General features: G+C 22.2%; 6 protein-coding genes across 6 annotated transcripts; 2 read left to right on the top strand and 4 right to left on the bottom strand.

Annotated features, from left to right (window-relative positions):
- Positions 1-479: 479 nt before the first annotated feature.
- Positions 480-2,364, bottom strand: PVVCY_1404370 (ataxin-3, putative; the record flags this gene model as incomplete). The annotated part of the gene is made up of 6 exons (XM_008624595.2): positions 480-551; positions 665-719; positions 826-926; positions 1,051-1,164; positions 1,301-2,032; positions 2,284-2,364. The coding sequence occupies 6 exons, from the start codon at positions 2,362-2,364 to the stop codon at positions 480-482; spliced, it is 1,155 nt and encodes a 384-aa protein (XP_008622817.2).
- A 1,574-nt stretch (positions 2,365-3,938) lies between these two features.
- PVVCY_1404360 (U3 small nucleolar RNA-interacting protein 2, putative) lies at positions 3,939-5,705 on the bottom strand (the record flags this gene model as incomplete). Its single annotated transcript, XM_008624596.1, has 1 exon — positions 3,939-5,705. One exon carries the CDS (start codon positions 5,703-5,705, stop codon positions 3,939-3,941), a length of 1,767 nt encoding a protein of 588 aa, XP_008622818.1.
- A 1,659-nt stretch (positions 5,706-7,364) lies between these two features.
- PVVCY_1404350 (proliferating cell nuclear antigen 2, putative) lies at positions 7,365-8,282 on the top strand (the record flags this gene model as incomplete). Its single annotated transcript, XM_008624597.1, has 2 exons — positions 7,365-7,543; positions 7,667-8,282. The coding sequence occupies 2 exons, from the start codon at positions 7,365-7,367 to the stop codon at positions 8,280-8,282; spliced, it is 795 nt and encodes a 264-aa protein (XP_008622819.1).
- A 723-nt stretch (positions 8,283-9,005) lies between these two features.
- PVVCY_1404340 (RAP protein, putative) lies at positions 9,006-12,803 on the bottom strand (the record flags this gene model as incomplete). The annotated part of the gene is made up of 1 exon (XM_008624598.1): positions 9,006-12,803. One exon carries the CDS (start codon positions 12,801-12,803, stop codon positions 9,006-9,008), a length of 3,798 nt encoding a protein of 1,265 aa, XP_008622820.1.
- Positions 12,804-13,825: 1,022 nt separating this feature from the next.
- PVVCY_1404330 (conserved Plasmodium protein, unknown function) lies at positions 13,826-16,759 on the top strand (the record flags this gene model as incomplete). The annotated part of the gene is made up of 5 exons (XM_008624599.2): positions 13,826-14,035; positions 14,174-15,208; positions 15,315-16,369; positions 16,473-16,518; positions 16,721-16,759. 5 exons carry the CDS (start codon positions 13,826-13,828, stop codon positions 16,757-16,759), a joined length of 2,385 nt encoding a protein of 794 aa, XP_008622821.2.
- Positions 16,760-17,061: 302 nt separating this feature from the next.
- PVVCY_1404320 (haloacid dehalogenase-like hydrolase, putative) lies at positions 17,062-17,928 on the bottom strand (the record flags this gene model as incomplete). The annotated part of the gene is made up of 1 exon (XM_008624600.1): positions 17,062-17,928. One exon carries the CDS (start codon positions 17,926-17,928, stop codon positions 17,062-17,064), a length of 867 nt encoding a protein of 288 aa, XP_008622822.1.
- Between the last annotated feature and the right edge of the window lie 1,646 nt (positions 17,929-19,574).

Genomic DNA, 19,574 nt, shown 5'->3' with positions numbered 1-19,574 from the left:
AACGAGGATAAATATATAATAGCATTTCTTATGATTTAAAAATTAATATATTAAGTAGGCATTAAATATGTTTGTAATTAAAGGCGCCGAATAAAAATCAAACATTTATACTATACAATAAGATAAAGAAATAAAACTCAAAAAATGTCTTTCTTTTGTTCGCTTTGTTATATGCATAAATGGGTTTAACAAAAATGGTAAATTAATTAAAAAAAAGTGGGAAACACATAATATTAATACTAAAAAAATATAAAATAAAATAGTGATAGATAAATAAATAAAAATAATATTTTGGGGATACATCATTATTATTATAGAATGCTAATATTAAGGAAATAAATTTATATATTTGTTTATTCTTCAAATTATATATCCTTTTTTGGTAACATTTATTATTCTATTTGTTTTTCAACTATTTAAAGGTTAAAAAATAATCAAAATTATAAGAAAATAAATTATATGTTTATTTGGAATAAATTTTATTGCATCATAAACGTTTCCTCTTTTTCGAATTTCATATCTTTCAAACTTTTATCATGAACCAATTCAACCTATATTAAAAAAAAAAAATCATTATAAAAAAAAGGGAAGCATGGAAAAATAAAAACGACAACAAAATATATAGATAATATATATGGGAGTATAAATGGAAAATTCAATTTACCTTGTCACCAACTTGTAATTCGATAGATCCGTTTTGATACTTGCAAAACTTTCTCCTATTAATTAGAATAAAAGAAAAAGGGATAAAATATAGTGTCTGTCTATAAACCAATAAACATAAACGAACAAAATTGTTTATTTCATATATGCATGGATTTATACCTTGGGAATAATTGATAAAGAAAATAACAGTTTTTAAAAACTAGTGATGAATCTATCTGCTGGCTGTTTACTGATTCATATTCTATCCAATAAAAAATGTCCTATAAATAAGCATAAAAATGGGATAGATATATATATGCAGCATATCGAAAGTGAACATAATTATATAAACCCAATCATGTAATTCTTATACAAAATAAAGACAAATATTTTTTTTAAAGATACCGCTAAAGTTTTCGATACGCCAAATTTTCTTTGGATTTTTTTGTTTGGCAATTTGATCATAACATTTATAAAATCTTCATTAATTAATTCTTCGCTTGGTGGAGGTGGCAAATTCTATAAAAATAAAAAATTGCGACATAATTATAGTGATAATGCATATATTATTTGGTAAGTTGGGTTGAAAAATAAAATTATTAAGGATAAATATATAGAAATGTTTAGTGAATATTTGTCTGTTTTTTGGTTGAACCTTAATATATTCTTCCATTGATAACCTCAAAGCAATTTTAAATTCATCGTCAACATCATCATCCATATTATTTGAGCTAATATTATTTATATCATCGTTTAATTTTCTTCCCCCATTTTTTGGCCATTGAAAATTTTGAGGCTTATTAAAATTTGAAAAGAGACTACTATTTTCTGACTTGTTCATACTATATTTATCTTCTAATATAAAACCATTAGACGCAGATGAAATTTCAGAAATATGATTAGTTGGTATATAAAATTGATTTGGATTTTTAGGTTCAAAATTTATATCAGGTTTTGGTAAAGAAATATATGGGTTCATATTTTGTACAGAAAATATATGATATTTTTTAAAAATGTCATTAAAATAATATTTTAAATTTATATCTTTAATAAATAATGGCGCACTTTTTAAACTATCTAATACATACCAAGTATTATGAATTTTACGAACACTAAACCAATGTTGTTCTAAATTACATATATAACCAATATCTTGATGACCACTTGATATTATTTTTGTTAAATCTTCTTCAAAAGCATTTTTTAATAATATATTTTTTCGTCTTAAACTTTCAATGAGTACAGAAATATTTATAAAACCGTCATCCAAAACATTTGATGAATTTGTTCTTATTAATTCGTTAGAAGGCATTTTTAAAAATTCTTTCTCTTTTTCATCAATTTCTTTTCCTATTTGTGCTAGAACATCTTCACTATAATAAGGGCCCTGAAATGTTGTAAGAATATAAGCAATCATAATATGTTTATTAGCAAACTATATAAAGCATACAAAAGTAGAGACTTTCCTATTTAGAGTAATTTTAATATACTGTAGAGTACAACAAATTAAATAATAAATGGACATGCATATAGAATGATGATGACTATATATTTCCATTCCCATATTGGATTATAGTATGAAATTATATGAGGTTTTTCTTAAAATTCAATTCTAATTTTATAATTTTTTTTAATTACCTGAAGGATAGTATTTATGCAGTGAAGACCACACATGCGATCATTACCCTGCTTTTCCCAATATACATATTTTTTGCTCATTTTATAATATCTTTTATTTTATGTTTGTTCTATTTAAATGTTATATAAATGAATAAATAGGTCAACAACTTAATTAATACAAATAAAATATTGTGTAATCACATATGATATATTCTTGTTTTTTTTTATAAGAAATGTATTTATTTGTTATAATATTAATATGGTAGTGCTATGAAATTGTTCATTTTAAAAAGCTATATATTATTTAAAAAAAAAATGAAAGACCAAACGAATCAAATGGGGGAAACAAATGAAACTCTAAGTCGTTCAGAAAAAATAAAATATTCTATTATTTTAATATAATTTATTTCATATTATACAAATAAACAATAGTTTGATATTGTTCTTTTGAAAAATATACATTTTAAACTAAAATGCACACGAAAAAAAATAATAAATTAAAAATAGTCATCCAATAATCATAAAGTATAAATCGTTTCATTAGCTGCAAAATATAAAAAGAGGTTAAAGGAAATATTTTTTTTCATTTTCTCCCCCTTATTGTCATAAGGCTATGAAAAATATTTAACTAGAATTAATTAAAAAAAATAATTATACATTTAAAACAGTTTAATAAAAAGGATAGTTAAGGAATAAAACAATGATTATAAAAAAATATGCATTAATTAATTTCTAGCTTATTTAATAATTTTACTTATATACAAAAAAGTGAATATTTTATATATAATAGGAAATAAATATAATGTGTAGTTTCCAATGTAGGAATATTATGAGATTAAAAAGTTAAAATAATAATTTTCATCTTATTAATATATCATTTTTTTTTACTTAACTATTTTTTCATTCAACGAAAAAATATAGTATTTATAATAAATGAAACTACTTACATATGATTAAATTTGTTAATAAAAATATAGACATGAAAAAAAAAAAAAATCATGTTCATGCATTCGATATTTTTAGCATATATGTAATGACTCTCTACACACTGAATTTCTACTTTTTTATTTTCCATGATTGTCTACTAAGAAAGAAAAATAAATGAAAAAAATCAAAAAATATATACATATATTAAAGTTAAATGCAAAGAGGTAGGAGAAAATTATATGCCTTTAAAAAGATATAAATCACAATGATACCTTAAATGCGATTGTATAGATTTATTTGCCCACTAAAAATGATAACTAACCATTTAATAATGTAAAACCTTTAATTAATATGGTAGATATTACTATCTTAACATATGGCATGAAAACTATATGTTTTAATAAAAATCAAAAAAGTAAAATAAGAATATAATTTATATTATTTTGTTAATTTTAAAAAAGGTGTATATGTGATTAGACAACTAAATTGGTTATTTAAAAATATAAGATTAAGCATGAAAATACCAAAAAAAATATAAACTAAATAATTGATAGATATGAAATTAAAAAATGTATGCAAATTGAAAAAACATTTTCATACACAAATTTTACAATATTAATGCAAATGAATTATTTTGAATTGAATATAAAAATTTAATTATGCTGGATGTACGAAATAGTGTGTGCTAGCTAGCTATTTTATAATTGGGACATATATATTAGATTGCTTTTTTTTGAAAAAATTATTTATGATAAAAATTGAATTGGTATTACAGCAAGCCCATTTTTATTTTTCGTTCGCTCCCATCTACCATGTTTCATTTCATTACCAATAGCTGCAAATAGATATTTATAATTGTGTGCAAAAGAAAATTTATTTACTGTTCCATTTAGTTGTATAGTCATAATTTTTGAAATATTGGCAGATATTTTACTAGTACTTTTATACTCCCAAAAATGAATATATCCATCATAAGAACCAGAAATAAATATATTTGTATATGGGATACTTATAAGTGCTGTTATGGGATATGAGCTATGTGCATTTTTGTGTATACAAATTGGTTTTTTATAAGATGAAGTAAAAATATAAAGGGCTCCTGAAAATGTTCCTGCTACAAATATTTTATTATTAAGAGTACAGCATGATTCAATTATTTCATAATTTATATTAAATAATATATGATTATCATTTTTAGTATTCCAAAAACGTATAGTATAATCACTAGAACTTGTTAATAATTTATTTTGACTTAATGAATTCATTGTAAGAATATTATTTGTATGACCTAAATAGGTATTTATACATTTATTAAAAAATCTTAAATCCCATAATTTAATTGTTTTATCATATGATGAAGTAAAAAAATTATGTTCCATATTTAATTCTTCTGTATCATCATTACATCCTACTATTGAAGTTATGATATTTTTATGACCTATAACTGAATTCATGCAACTTTTTTTTGTTCTATTATCCCATACATTTATTAAATTATCACATCCAACTGACATGAAAAATGAATTATATTTATTACAATAAATATCCATTACACTTTTAAAATGGCATATCCCACTTTGATTTCCAAAATCTTTAAAAGAATCTGGATTCCCTTTATAAATATGAACTTTTTCTTGCCTACATAAATCCCATTCAATAATACAAGCATCTTTACCTCCTGTATATATTGTATTAATTGATGTATTTTCAAAAGATTTAGGATACATAATTTCGTTGGATATATTTTGTAAACTTTCTTCATCGCTATCAGTATGGTCATTATAACTGTTTAACTTTTCATTGTTATATTTATCATAATTATTGTTTGTTATTTTATAATCATAGTGATCGAAAAAGGATAAATTATAATCTGGACAAGCAACTGTAGTAACACTTTTTTTGTGTCCATTAAAAAATAAAACATTTTCATCATTTTTTATCTTTTTTGGTAAATTGTTCATATTTTGTTTATCTTTTTTATCATTATTATTCGATAATTCTTCATCATAAAATATCCTTATTTTGTCCCTTAAATTTAAAAGAGTTTTTCTATATTTGGAACTTTCTTTTTCCATTAACATTTTTTTTATTTTTTCTTTTTTCTCAATATCACTATCATCAGATGAAAAATCAGAACAAAATTTTTTTTTTTTATTTTGTTCATTGTCACTATTTTCGGATTCTCCTGAACTATCCTCTTCTTCACTACTTTCAATTCCCATATCCTTAAGATATTTTTTTGCTAAATACATTTTCCTTTCTTCTGGGTTATTAAACCCATCATATTCGTCATCGTCATCTGATTTATTTTTATTATCATATTCATCACTCTCAATTGTTTCATCATTAAATTTTGTTTTTTTATTTACAATAATATTATCTTCTTCAGACAAATTGGATGACAATATATCATCTGATTCGATTTCTGAATCTTCTACCTTTTTATTTTTATTTCTGTTATTATAATTCCCCTTTTTCCCAATATTATTTTTCCTCTTGTTAAACTTTTTCATTTTAACACAATATCAATATAGCTATCCTTTATTTTGAATATGCATATATATACTCTATTATTTCCAACATACATATAATATACGGCATATTTTTTCAGGTTAAGTATAAAAATATGATTTACCACTTTTTCAAACAGCTTTTATTTTTTTAATATGTATACATATTTTTTTTGTTTTTTTTTTCATGTACAAATATACGCAAACTGTGAGGAAAATTGTAGTATATACTAATATATTATCAACTTTCAATTTTCAACTTTCAACTTCCTCTTTTTCGTCTCCTTATCGATATTATTACTTTAGTAATAAATATCTTAATTGGCATTTAAAAAATAAACTTATAGAGTCAGTTGCATGTACATAAATAAATATTATATTTTTTTTTCCATTTTAAATTATTCCCTTATAAAAAAAATATATATTTTTTTTTTTTTTATCGCATCCCCATTTTTTATATCATTAGTATATTATAATGTACATCAAAAATAGCACTAAACAAATTGCATAGAACAACTTTTTTTTTTTTCAATATTTTACAAAAAAATTTATATGAAATATTAAAGTTTTTTTTGCCCTTTAGTTTTATAAACATATATAAAGTTATGTATTGTAAAGATATTAATAGTGATGTTGTAATAATATTACTTTTAACGAGAAAAAAGGAAATTTATTTTATAGTTAAATTATATCAATTTATGGGTTACAAAAAATAATATTTTCACAATTTATTCATATGAATAACCACTTTAATTATTCCTTTACCATACCATTTATCTAAATCACCAAATAAATATATAGTTCATATTATTAGGAAATATGTTTTTTTTCGAATTGTGTGAAGTACCAATATAAGGTATAATATAATACCCTTCTCAATTTGAAAAAAACACAAAAAATTGGATACTCATATATTTTTGTGTCTTATATATGTGGTCCTTAGCATGATGAATAGTATAATATGCATATTTTTTTTTCTTTTTTACTGATTATTGTTTTGGTATTTTGTGTCATTATGGGGAATACGGCTTAATTTGATACACTCATAGTATTTTTTATTTTTCCATTATGAATACACAACAAAATGTGTTAGCTTTATCTCGTCATAATTCCTTATCTTATTTTCAATATTAAAAAAATTAAAAACAAAAAAAAGAGAAAAAAACAAAGAAAAGAAAAAAGCAAAGAAAATTTTCAATGCAAATATACACATATATATAATGCATATGCAATGTATATAATGTATAATTTTTTAAACGCATCCAAGGGGCTTAATTTTTCTTAATTTGTTTTTTTAAATACCCTTTTACCATTTAATAAATAATTAAAATATATATTTTTTTAACTAGGGAATTTATATATTTTTATTTTCATTCACTTTCTCTCTAATAAAACATAAATTTACATAAATTGCCATTCACACATTTATAAACGTATTATGAATTTATGTGCAAGCACACTAATATAATTCCAAGGATAAACTTATGAACTTTTTAAGCTAGCTATTTTTTTTTCACTTTCATCAAGAAAAATACACATTTTGAAATAAACAAATTTAAAAAGTGATAAATAAGTAAACAAATAAAAAATATAATATATCGCATAATATTCTCCTATTTAAGAAAAAAAAATATTTAGACTAGAAAAAAAATATCAGGCAAAATGTTTGAATGCAGAATAGATGGTCAATTTTTTAAAAAATTATTTGAAACATTGAAAGATATATGTACAGAAGTAAATTTAGAATGTGATGAAAATGGAATTAAAATGCAATCAATGGATTGCAGTCATGTATCCTTAGTTGATTTGAATATAATGTCCGACTTTTTTCAACATTACAGGTTCTATACATTTTCTTAACTTTTTACACTAAAAATTATTATTTCTCCATAATACTTTATATCAATCCATTTCATTATTTTGTCTGAGTTCAAAATTTTTTTTTTTTTCTTCTTTCTTTTTAGGTGTGATAAAAAATGTGTTTTAGGGATAAGCATAAATTTCATGTTGAAAATATTATCTGTGATAAAAGAAAAGTCTACGGTTTTCTTGTTTAAAGAAGATAATGAAAATGATGCAGTCTTAAATATCGGAATTATAGATGAAGAAGAACAATCTAGTACTGAAGATTCATTAGAAATCCAAGTTAAATTAATCAATACACAAAAGGAACATTTAGAAATCCCTCAATCGGAATATCATTGTCAATGTACAATGAAATCTAAAAAGTTTCAAGAGTTTACAAAATATTTAAATTCTATTGGAGATAATGTATCTATATCTATGAAAAAAGATACTATGATTTTAAGTACAACAGGTTCAGATATAAAAGTAACAAAACAATTTACAAATGATATGGCTGATATATCTATTACATGCTCAAAATATGTTTCACAAGAATTTGCAACACGATATTTGGTTATGTTTTCAAGAGCTTCAGCTTTATCTGATGAAGTTTTAATTTCCCTTTCTCCAAATATTCCAGTCTCTATCAAATTTAATTTCAAACAGCAATTAACAGAATTACCTGACAATTCCCATTTAACCTTTTTCTTAGCCCCTAAGATTGGCGAATACTAAAAAAGTCCATACAAGGGATAAAAAAGGAAAAAATAAAAAAATAAAAAAATAAAAAGGCATTGACCAACATCTTTTCATCAACAAATTTATGGATACCCTTCACTTTTTAATGCATTTCAATAAACATAATTTATATTTTATCTTTTAATTGAATGAAAATATATTACTAAACTTATATATTTTTTTTTGAGTTAAGAACCTGTTTCATTATTACTATAGAAGTCATAAATTTTTTATAAATATAAGTTTTGGATATTGTTCTTATACTTTTTTTAACCTTTTGTTAATAATGTTGCATACATATATATATGTGTGTTTGACATTATATTCTACCTACTTCCTATTAACATAAAATAATTTTGTCTTTAACTCAGTAGACATTATAAATTTCTATAAGGAAAGGTACACCTTTTTTTTACGGTTCAAACAAAAATGGCATGGCATTACACATTGTTTGAAGTGTATATAATTGCCGTATAGTAATATACTTACATATGTTTCCTATTTCAAATGGTACTTCAATCTATATTTAGATTTATTCAAATATTAACGTATGGAATATATGCGTGTTATTACGGTGTTACAAAAAAAAAGTAAAAACAAAAAATAAGCAAACGCGACAAACTATATGATAACAAATGTAGAAACATAAGCACAATGAATTATGACAAAACAAAATATAATGCAAATGAAAAATGTGCAAACAAATTTAAATGTCACTTTTCATGTTTCGATATCTGTTTTAGAATTCTGATCAGATAATTCGATGATCTCTTCAGTCTTATTATCCTTGCGGACGATGTTAAAATCATATTTCATTTTCCCATCTTTCCTGAGTTTTTTCATTATATTTTTTTGAAACATATTCCGAGATTTTATCTGATTAAGGAAAATTGTTTCTTCATCTATTGTGTAAAAATCTGGAATACTTTTTTCTTCCTCTTGTTCAGTTTTTTCATTTTTATCAGTATTCTTAATAGGCATATCTTGATCCATAAAGTTGTTACTCTCTTCCTTTGTATGTGACATATTTTCAGAGGCGTCATTATTATTGGTACTTTGTTGATTAAATCCATTTTCATTACTCATAAAATATATAAAATCTTTTGGAGATACAGTATCTCGATTGATGTGAAGAATCTTCTTAAAAATGTGAATGGCATATAATAGTTTGGTTTTAAAATTATAACATTGATTCCATTCTTGATATGGTATATGTATTATATTCCATCCAAATTTTTTTAAAATATAATTTTTTATTATTGAATTTAATGTTCTACTATAACTTTCTTTATAAAAATGAGATATGCCATCAACTTCTATGACAATATTTTTTGTTAGTAACTTTTCAATTACATTATATTTTTCTTTATATTCTTTTTTTACAACTACTTCATTTTCTAAGCCCTTTCGTTTATATATTACATTATTACTATGATTTTCTTCATTCATTTTGTCGTCAAAATTTAAATTAAATTTATTTTTTATATCATTTTCCAAAAAGTCGACAACAATGTCTAGTTGATATGGGCCAAAAATAACTTCACTTTTATGTTTAACACCAACTGCATTAAGATATCGAGAAATATTTCGATGCATTTTTGAGGATAATAAAACATAATCATCGATTTTAAGTTTCACATTTCTGCATTTGAAAAAAAAACTTTTTAAATAATTTGGAAATGAAAAATAGTTTGTAAAAAATGCCCGTAAATATAAATCTACTATTTGTAATTGATATATACTAATTAGTGATAATTTTTGTCTATATTTTTCATTTAAAATAAAAATTAAATTAAAAAAAATATTTAATTCATTTTTAAAAAATTCTTCTTTATTTTTTAAAATCAAATTAGGACTATTTTCTCTCAATAAGTGAGAAGCTTTATTATGTTTGCTATCATTGTTAATAACAGTATCTTCCTCAATTTTTTCATCAAATGTGTGTATTTTACTGCTTGTATTGGGCTTTATTTTTATTTCTTCATTTGGCTTATCTGTTTGGTTTTTAACAACATATGTGATCTCATTCTTATGGCCATTAGCATTCAAATCGATGACAGAGGGTGTAGTAGCTTTTTCCATGTTGGCATAATTCTGTAATATGACCATATGAAAGTAATAAATAAATGAAAAGACAAGATTACTTAATTCTTTTTCATCAAATTCATGCATAAAGGCAAATATTTTTTGAAATATAGAATCATAAAATGGTTTATAATAAAAACATAATTTTGTAAATGAATTAAAAAGTTGACAAACATTAGTTTTATTAAATTCGTAATTATTTATAAATATTATTTTTTGAACTTTATATAAAAATATTATATCTCTGTATAAAAAGTTTGATAATGAATAACATACTAAAGATAAATCAGTTAAACTCAAATTGTGTATATTCATACTTAATATTTGTATAGATCTTTTAACAAATTTATAAGAATATATTTTCAACTTACTAAATGAATATAATATTAATGCTATTTGAAATGGCTGTAATGAATCGATTTTTTCATTACATTCTTTAAGTAATAATTGATATATTTTTTTATCTTGAATTTTTAATTTAGTTAAACCATAAATCAAACTACTTAATGATTGATTTGATAATATCTCATTATTATTTTGCTTCTTTTTTCGAATTATGTAACTAATAAAGTGTGTAAAATTTTTATGATTTATTTTTGCTCTACTATAAGAATTAACAAATGTTGAAATGAAAAAAAAATCAAAATTATTTTTTTCTACCATTTCATTTGTTCTAAATAATAAAGAATTTGTATTTTTATTTATCATAATGTCTGAACAGGAGTTTGTTTGGTTTTTGTTATTCCCTAATAATAAATTTTGTTCGTTTATTTTATTTTTTTTTTTCATTTTTTTTATTTCATGAATTTTTTTAATTAAAGTGTTGTATAAAATGTTATATACTTTTTCATCTTTTAATCCAACTTTACTAAATGAGTAGGCAAATTGTTGTAATGACAAAATATCAAATTTGTATGTTTGAAATTTAGAACCAATAGTAGATCTATATAAAAATTCATCTATTATATAAGTAAACAATGTTTTATTTTTTATATTTAATCGTACAAAAGAGTTAGCTAAATTGCTTAATTCTTTATTTTTAAATTTATGTATTTTCATTATCGATTCATTAGCTAACTTATCAAATAACAATGTATTATCAATGTGTATTTGTGAATAAGCATGAGCTAAATTACTTAATGATTGTGGAGAAAATTTACAAATATTATTTATTATAAATGGAATTAAACAATTAAATGTTTCATTATTATAATATTCAAGCTTTATCAAAGCATTTAATATAACAGAAACATCTTTTGGTTTTAAAATTCGATTTTCTAATAAGTCATTTTTATTTTCACATCTTTTTATCTGTTTACATTCTGTTTCGTTTTCATTTAATTCAATTATTGCTTCATCATGTTTTGTAATATCATCTATTTTCATTTCCATCAATTTTTTTTCCCTAAAGTTAGAAGTATCATCTTCATTCGAGCCGTTGTGTTTGATATTACTTGGCTCTAACTTTGAAGAAGAAGGCATAGAGTGTATTCCTAAACCTGTATTGGTTTTCCCAGTTTTCATTTTATTTTTGATTTGATCGCATATGGCTTTACATAGTTTATTATTTTTTTCTCCGATTTTAGCAAACGAGTTTAATATAATCGAAAGTTGATTAAAATCATATAAATGGATTTTTAAAATTACATTTTTTGTTATAGCATGACATAAAATTTTATCATATTTATTCATTTTTACAAAACTGTAGAAAATAATAGTAGTGTCTTTTGGTGTATACATCATTATATTTTTTGCTATTATAGGTACACATTTTTTAAATATATAATCTATATGTTCTGGTGAATTTATTTTAAAATATGAATATATAGATATAACTTCTCTAAAACACCAAGGTTTGTTACAATGTGTTAAATTATTTAAAAATGTTTCAGATAATTTTTTTATTATATATATTGGCTTTGATTTTGAAAAGGTATATATTTGAAATAATTTACTGATACTTATAATATCAAAATTTTTATATATTCTTTTTATATGTTGATGTAATAATAAATTTAAATCTTTATTATTTTTTTTTAATATATTTAATGTTTTATATATTTTTACGATTTCATAAGGTAATAAACAACGAATATATTTTTTTGTACATTCAAATAAGTTATCTAAAAAATCACTTGGTAGTTTATTTAATTCATTTTTATTTCTAACAATTTTATAAATATTTAATATTTCATTTTTACTTTTTTTATTTAATTCATCTATATCAAAAGGTATATTTTTATATTCTATATTTAATGACAGTTCTTTATTATCAAATGGTATGACTGTAATCTTTCTGTATCTCGTATTATTTGAACAAAACTCTTGGACTTTTCTTCTCATAATATTTACTATTCCTTTAGTTTCTTCATTTTGGTAGCACCTTATCCTATATCTATACCAAAGGCATAAATTTATCTTTCTTTGAAGCATATTTCCCTATTTTAAATTCATTATATTCTTGTCTTTTTGTTTTTTTTATACAAATATTATTGCTATATAACACATACACATGTGTGTTAGTTACATTTTTATAAAAAAAAGAAAAAGAAGGAATTCTCTTCGATACAAGTACATGTATACCACTTTAGTACTCCTACTTTGGCTTGATATTTAGTGCTCTGTTTTTTTCGCCCATATTGTTGTAAAAAAATTAATTATATATTTCCTACAACAAATATGGGCTTATTGTTATACGTTAAATATTACTATGGCGTATATGCTTGCCCATTTTTCAAATAAATCTATTTAGTGATATTATATTGTATATAGAAAATTGTACATCATATAAAAAGAAAGAAAAGAATACTAAGATAGGGGCATGTTGTATTTTGTCAATGATCAAATTTATTCGTTCGATAAGTTTATAACACAAATATACATAAATTTTAATATGTTTAATATGTTTAATTTTTTTACATTATACTTTATAATAATCCAATTTTACAAAATTAATAGATTAAATTTAATACAAATTAATAGTCAAATTTTTCAAAAAAAAAAATGTATATATGTAGGATAATTATTTTTTGTACCCTATTTTATATGTATATATATTTTTTAAAATATTCTTTTTCAGTGTAAAAAAAATGAATATTCCAAAGATAAAAAAGTTAAAGTGTAAAAACAAATAAAGTTGATAACTTATTGAGGTAGGGAATCTCAAATTGGGAAATAGTAGGTATCCAAAAAATTATATGTGTATACAATTTATTATACATATGTACATATTTATATTTACAATATAATATAAAAGAGTGTCCCATAAAAAAAAATGTATTATTAGCTTTTTACAAAATATATTTTCCTAAAATAAAAAAAATAAATAAATAATGAACAAATGCCAAGATAATGTATATTAGAAAAATAGTGAATGATAACAATTATTGATATATGCCTATATATATAATTATATTGTGACATAAATATTCAAAAAAATAATATTACTTTAAATTATGAATATCAATAATGTGATAAAAAATGAACATACTGGTATAGTTAATAAAACGGATATACGAGAAGGGGAAAATCCATCAAATGAAAAAAAACGGATTGAAACTGATATACTAAATGAGCAAAGTAAAGAAGATAAAGAGTTTAGAAGAACTAAATCCATTTCCACTTATTCACCAGCATATATATCTGATCCTGTATATCAATGGGAGGTATGCTAAAAACATAATAACTACTCAGATTAAAACATGTATAAATATGTATGTGTATGTGTATGTGTTTTTAAGTAAAAATATGTAGGACATGTATTTATGGTTATCCCTTTTTACACTTTGTTTCACCTTTTGTAGGTTTCAAAGAATGACAGAATTTTTTACGATAAAATAAATGATTTTATAATACATCAAAATGTTTTAACAAAGGCTCTTTTAGTAACTGATATTAAAAAAACGGAAGAAAATTATAAAGGTGTGTATGTAAAATTTGACAAGAATTTATGTGAGCATATTTGCTTTTCAGCTAATAAAAGTTTTTTTCTTTATTATAGTATTAATCCAAATATAATAGAAATATCAGATATTTTAAATAATCATAATATATATTTAAGTGTAGAAATAAATAAATTAGATGAATGTGAAATATTAAGTGCATTTTGGTTAAATAATAATACATCAAAAGAGGTAAATGAAAATATAAGTAATTCAGATTTTGTAGTAGTAACTAATAATTCTATAGAAATATTTAATATATCTTTTGATAACTTAATTATAAGCCCATTAAAGAAACATTATATAAAATCTAAATATGCTTGGTATAATGAAAATACATCTTATATAGCTTTATTATCGTCAACCAAAAACAATGTTATATTACCTTACTTATTAAATAATAATAATGCAATAAAGCTTCCAAAAATCGAATTAAACTTAACAAAAACTGATAATATAAATAAAAATGATATTGAAATTATTATACTATATAATGAAACATATTGTATACATAAAGATTTTAAAAATGGAAGAATATCATTCCGATGTTTATCATCAACTGTCTATTTTGATTATGTCCTTGATTTATTTGCAAGCGGAATGATAGACACTTTTTGTATAAATAATTTATTTGGTGTTTTTAATTATATAAATGAACAAATATATATATTTGATATTAAATATAAAAAAAAAAATTCAATTACCTCTCTAAATAATAATACTGTTAATATTTCCTACTTAACATCCCCAAAATCCTTTAAAAGAAATATCAATTGCAATTATATTTTTTTTAAATCACCAAACATAATCATTGATGCCCATTATGGAAATATATACAGCATAAGTATTGACTATGATATACTCATGTTGCAGATTTGCCAGCACTTTTCAAACTTGGTAAGTATAGGAAGTACGAAAAAAAAATTTCATTACACAGTTTACCCATTTGTTCTCTTACCTATTTATCATGTGTAATTTTCTTTTAATTTGTTTCTCTTCGTAGAGTACATCCGTTGATGTTTTGCTAAGAAGGCCATACTGCAAAAAGAGAATAACAGAAATGTTTTTTTTAGCACTAGAAAATTATATAAAAATCGAAGATTTTTTAAGTATAGTAAATATAATAAATATTAATTATAGGAAACTAATTGAGCAATGTGCAAAGAAAGGTAAATGCTCTACAACTATTACAAGACAAAAAAATAAAATAATTCAACCATTAGATGAAGTTTTAAAAAATTTAGATGGTAAAACATTAATTACTGAGAAGGATATCGTTACAGAAGTTTTCCATCCTTTTATTATAAAAAAATATAAGTTAAATAAAAAAGAAACATTATTTAACTTTTCAATCAACTTTCTTGAAATGAAAAGGAACCGAAAAAAAAACAAAGGGGCCTTGTTTAACAAGAGTAGTGAAAAAGATATGACTTCTGAAGACGAAAAAAGAGAAGACAATATTAATGAAAAATTCAAACAAATTTCAAATTTTGTAAATACCAAAAAGTCAAATGATAATATAATTAATTCGAATAATTCTGTTAATATACAAAATAATAAAAAGGAAAACATTTATCATGAAACTTTAAACTATTCCGAATTACAGAATACCTCACTATTTTTAATATACATATTAGAATATATGAAATCCTTGTTATATTTAAATATTATACCTAATAGGATTTTACAAACTTTTATATTTGATGTTTGTATTTTTTTTAAACAAGATAATTTTTTAAGACAATTACTTCAATTCTATGTTATATCTGATTCGATCGAAGTAACTAAAAGGTTATTTCATTATTGGCAGTTTACAAAATATGAATGGGCATATCAATTTTGTTTAGATATGTCTTTGAGATTAAAAGAATATGATATGGTTGTTCATTTATTTTTATCTGCAAAAAAATATTTAAAAATTATAAAATTTTTAAGAAATTACAATTTAACAGATTATCCAATTTCAGTTATTTTTCAAGCTATAGAAAATGATTTAGATGATCCGAAAAAATATACCATATTAAACAATGTCCTTTTTTCACTAAATAAATGGATAATGTATGTTCCTTTTATTTTTTAAACCAAAATTAGGCACAATATAGTGCTAATAAATACCTATTCACCGCTTACATTTTTATATATTTTGTTTTTTTCCTTTTAGTGACTCCGACAAAGACCCCGTGAAGTACCCTTTTCCAAATTTACAGGTAAACAATTCTTTTCATAAATTGTTATTTACCGTATTTCATGAGAACAATCCTGCCATTTGCGCTCCCGCAATATGCATGGATTTGTAAAGTTGTGCTAATCCAGCTGTGCCCAGGCATTCATACCTAGGACGGTCCATTCTTTACTTATTTGTTTATTCATTTATTTGTTTACTTTATTTGCATACCGCACTCCTCACAGAATTGCGAAAAGTGGGTTAGCCTAGTGGAAGAGGCATAAGAAGACCATTTGCACATAGAACATTTTTTTTTATCTTATTTTATTAATTTTTTAGTTTTTTTTGTTTTTTTAATTTAATACGTAAAAAAGTATATACACATATATTTTTTCCATACTTTTTTTACGAGAACAATATTTCATTTTTGTATATAAGACACAACGCATTCGATAAATAACATAATTTATGCATTGCAAAATATTAAAAAAAAATTTATAGTTTATACATTTTAAATGAAAAAATACATTTTTCATAAATTTATAATGTATAATAAATTTTTAATTTCAATTAAATAAAAATGTATTTATTTTTTAAGTTCAAATACTTTTTTTAGTAAATAAGCAACAGCACCTTCTTTATGAGATAAAGGAAGAATGCATTTTGCATGAGCTTTTGCTGATTCAGTTGCATTTGCTACAACAAAAGAATATTTAAAATTGGATAGCATAGCTATATCATTTTCTGCATCACCTACTACTAAAACTTGATCATTTGAAATATTATAATGTGTTAATAAATAATTAATACCTGTAAATTTGTCATGGCCTAATTTTGTTACTTCTGCATGTCCATTATATGTTGTAAATATTGTCAATTTTTTTGAAAACTTTTTCTTTAAGTTATCTATAACTTGTTTTGATTCAGATGGATCTAATACTACCATAAGCTTATTCATCGTTTTATATTTTAACAGCTCATTATGTCTAATAATTATACTTCTATTTTCACTATAATTTTTTTGTAAAAAATCTGCATATTTATTATCTTCAGTAACATAATTTGATTCACCTCTGTGAAAAATGGTTTGATTAACTAAGTTTTTTTCAACAAGATAATTTATTAATTCTGCATAAACATCAGTTTGAATAGTTTCATCAAGTAAGGTATATCCAATTTGATCATATACTATAGTACCATTAATATAAACTCCTGGCATACCATAAAAGTTCATTGTTTTTAAATTCTCTTCACCAAATGCACTTAAAATACCAACCTTTGACCTCCCTGTGCATATACTTACCATATACCCTTTTTCAATAGCCTCTTTAATTGCTTCTATATTTTCTTTAGGTACTTTTATATCCTTATCTACAAATAATGTACCATCAAAGTCGATCAAGAGCAATTTAATATCAGCTCCCTTTAACGTTTCTTCTACACTCTTAGTCATTTTCAAAGAATTATCCCTTTTTATAATACAAAAAATAGACCTTAAATCCTTATGATAAATAACTATATAAAGTTAGAATATCAAATAATGTTTATATAATATATATATGACGAAATAATCTGTACTAAAAAAATACTATATTATTTTTTTTAGCTGAAATTAATTATGTAGAAATTATAATAAAGTAAAAAATAAAAAACGTACAATAATATTGTGAAAAATTAATTATAAATACGTTTTTATTTTTTAAGATTCCTATATAAATAATATTAAAATTTGTACAGGATCCTTATTATTATTATAAACTTATTACCATAAATGTATTTATAATAATATTATTAAATAACATGAAAATACACAAAAAAGTTAAAAGTAAAAAATATTATATGCATATATATGTATAGTAATTTTATTTTATTTTTTTTTAACATCCAAGCAATGCACAGCAAAATAAACAAAATTAAATAGGAAATATTATATGTAGTTAAGCAAAAAAATTATATTAATAGGTAAAATTTTTATGAAATATTTAAGCACACATTTTATAGTTTTTTTTATATCGAATATCCTTTCTATTTTTACCATACATATATATTAAGGATTAATATAGAAAGCTATATATAAATTAAAAAAACTAGTTATTATGCACATAATATAATAAAAAATGAGTATATTTTATATGTATATATACTAAAAAAAAAGTGAAAAATAAATGTTGTTGTGATGAAAATTATTTTTTTTATGTTTTAATCGCATTCCCGCTTTATAATTACTATATTAAAGAAAATAAAATGTGTCATCTTTCGAGTAGTGCAAAAAATTATACAATAAAAGATGGAAAATTAATCAAAAAATATATAAAAATATTTACTATATATAAATTTTTTTACAAATATAAGGGTATGCTTTATATGAACCATTTTTGCATAATAAATTTGAAAATAACTAGTACATTAAGATTGTGCTATTATATTTTATTATCATTTTTCCTCTCTTGCCATTTCTAAGCATTTCTACGTGTTTCTACGTATTTCTACATATTTCTTAACTACTGCTTTTTAGTTTTTATATGTGTGATATTATTAAATTTACTGAATTGTTTATAACCTATAAGTTTGCTAGTAAGCTATTATTTCTTTTCTTTTGCCTATTCTTTTTTGCCGTTTTTATCACTACAATTCTAATACGGAAATTAAATAAACTCACATGAAATGCTAAAAATGTAGCACAAACTTAATTTCCTATTTAAGATGGCCAATGTATAGAAACATTTTATGGACAGTAATAAATAGCAATTGTTAATTGTTGTGATTATGTGTTAAGCTTTTATGTAATTTTAATTTATTCTTTCCTCATGTTTACTATTTTATACAAATTCAAACACATATATAGATTAAGTTAAAAGAAAAAAGAGGAATAATTTATATACTCTTCTTTGTATGTGTATAAAATGGTATTTTAATTGGCCTTAGTTTTTTTTTTTGAATTTTTATGAAAATTTTAATATAAAGTAAACTACTTCATAATGTGTACAGTACATATGTAATATATTTTACCAATATATATGCAATTATGTGTATGTAGAGAAATACAATATATATTTTTTAAACATTCTTATGCGTAATAATGGATTAAAAAGGTTATGA

The sequence above is a fragment of the Plasmodium vinckei genome, assembly GCF_900681995.1.
Source record: "Plasmodium vinckei vinckei genome assembly, chromosome: PVVCY_14".
In the NCBI taxonomy this organism is placed as follows: domain Eukaryota; phylum Apicomplexa; class Aconoidasida; order Haemosporida; family Plasmodiidae; genus Plasmodium; species Plasmodium vinckei.
The sequence above is the reverse complement of the archived record's forward strand: the minus strand, read 5'-3'. Positions and strand labels throughout refer to the sequence as shown.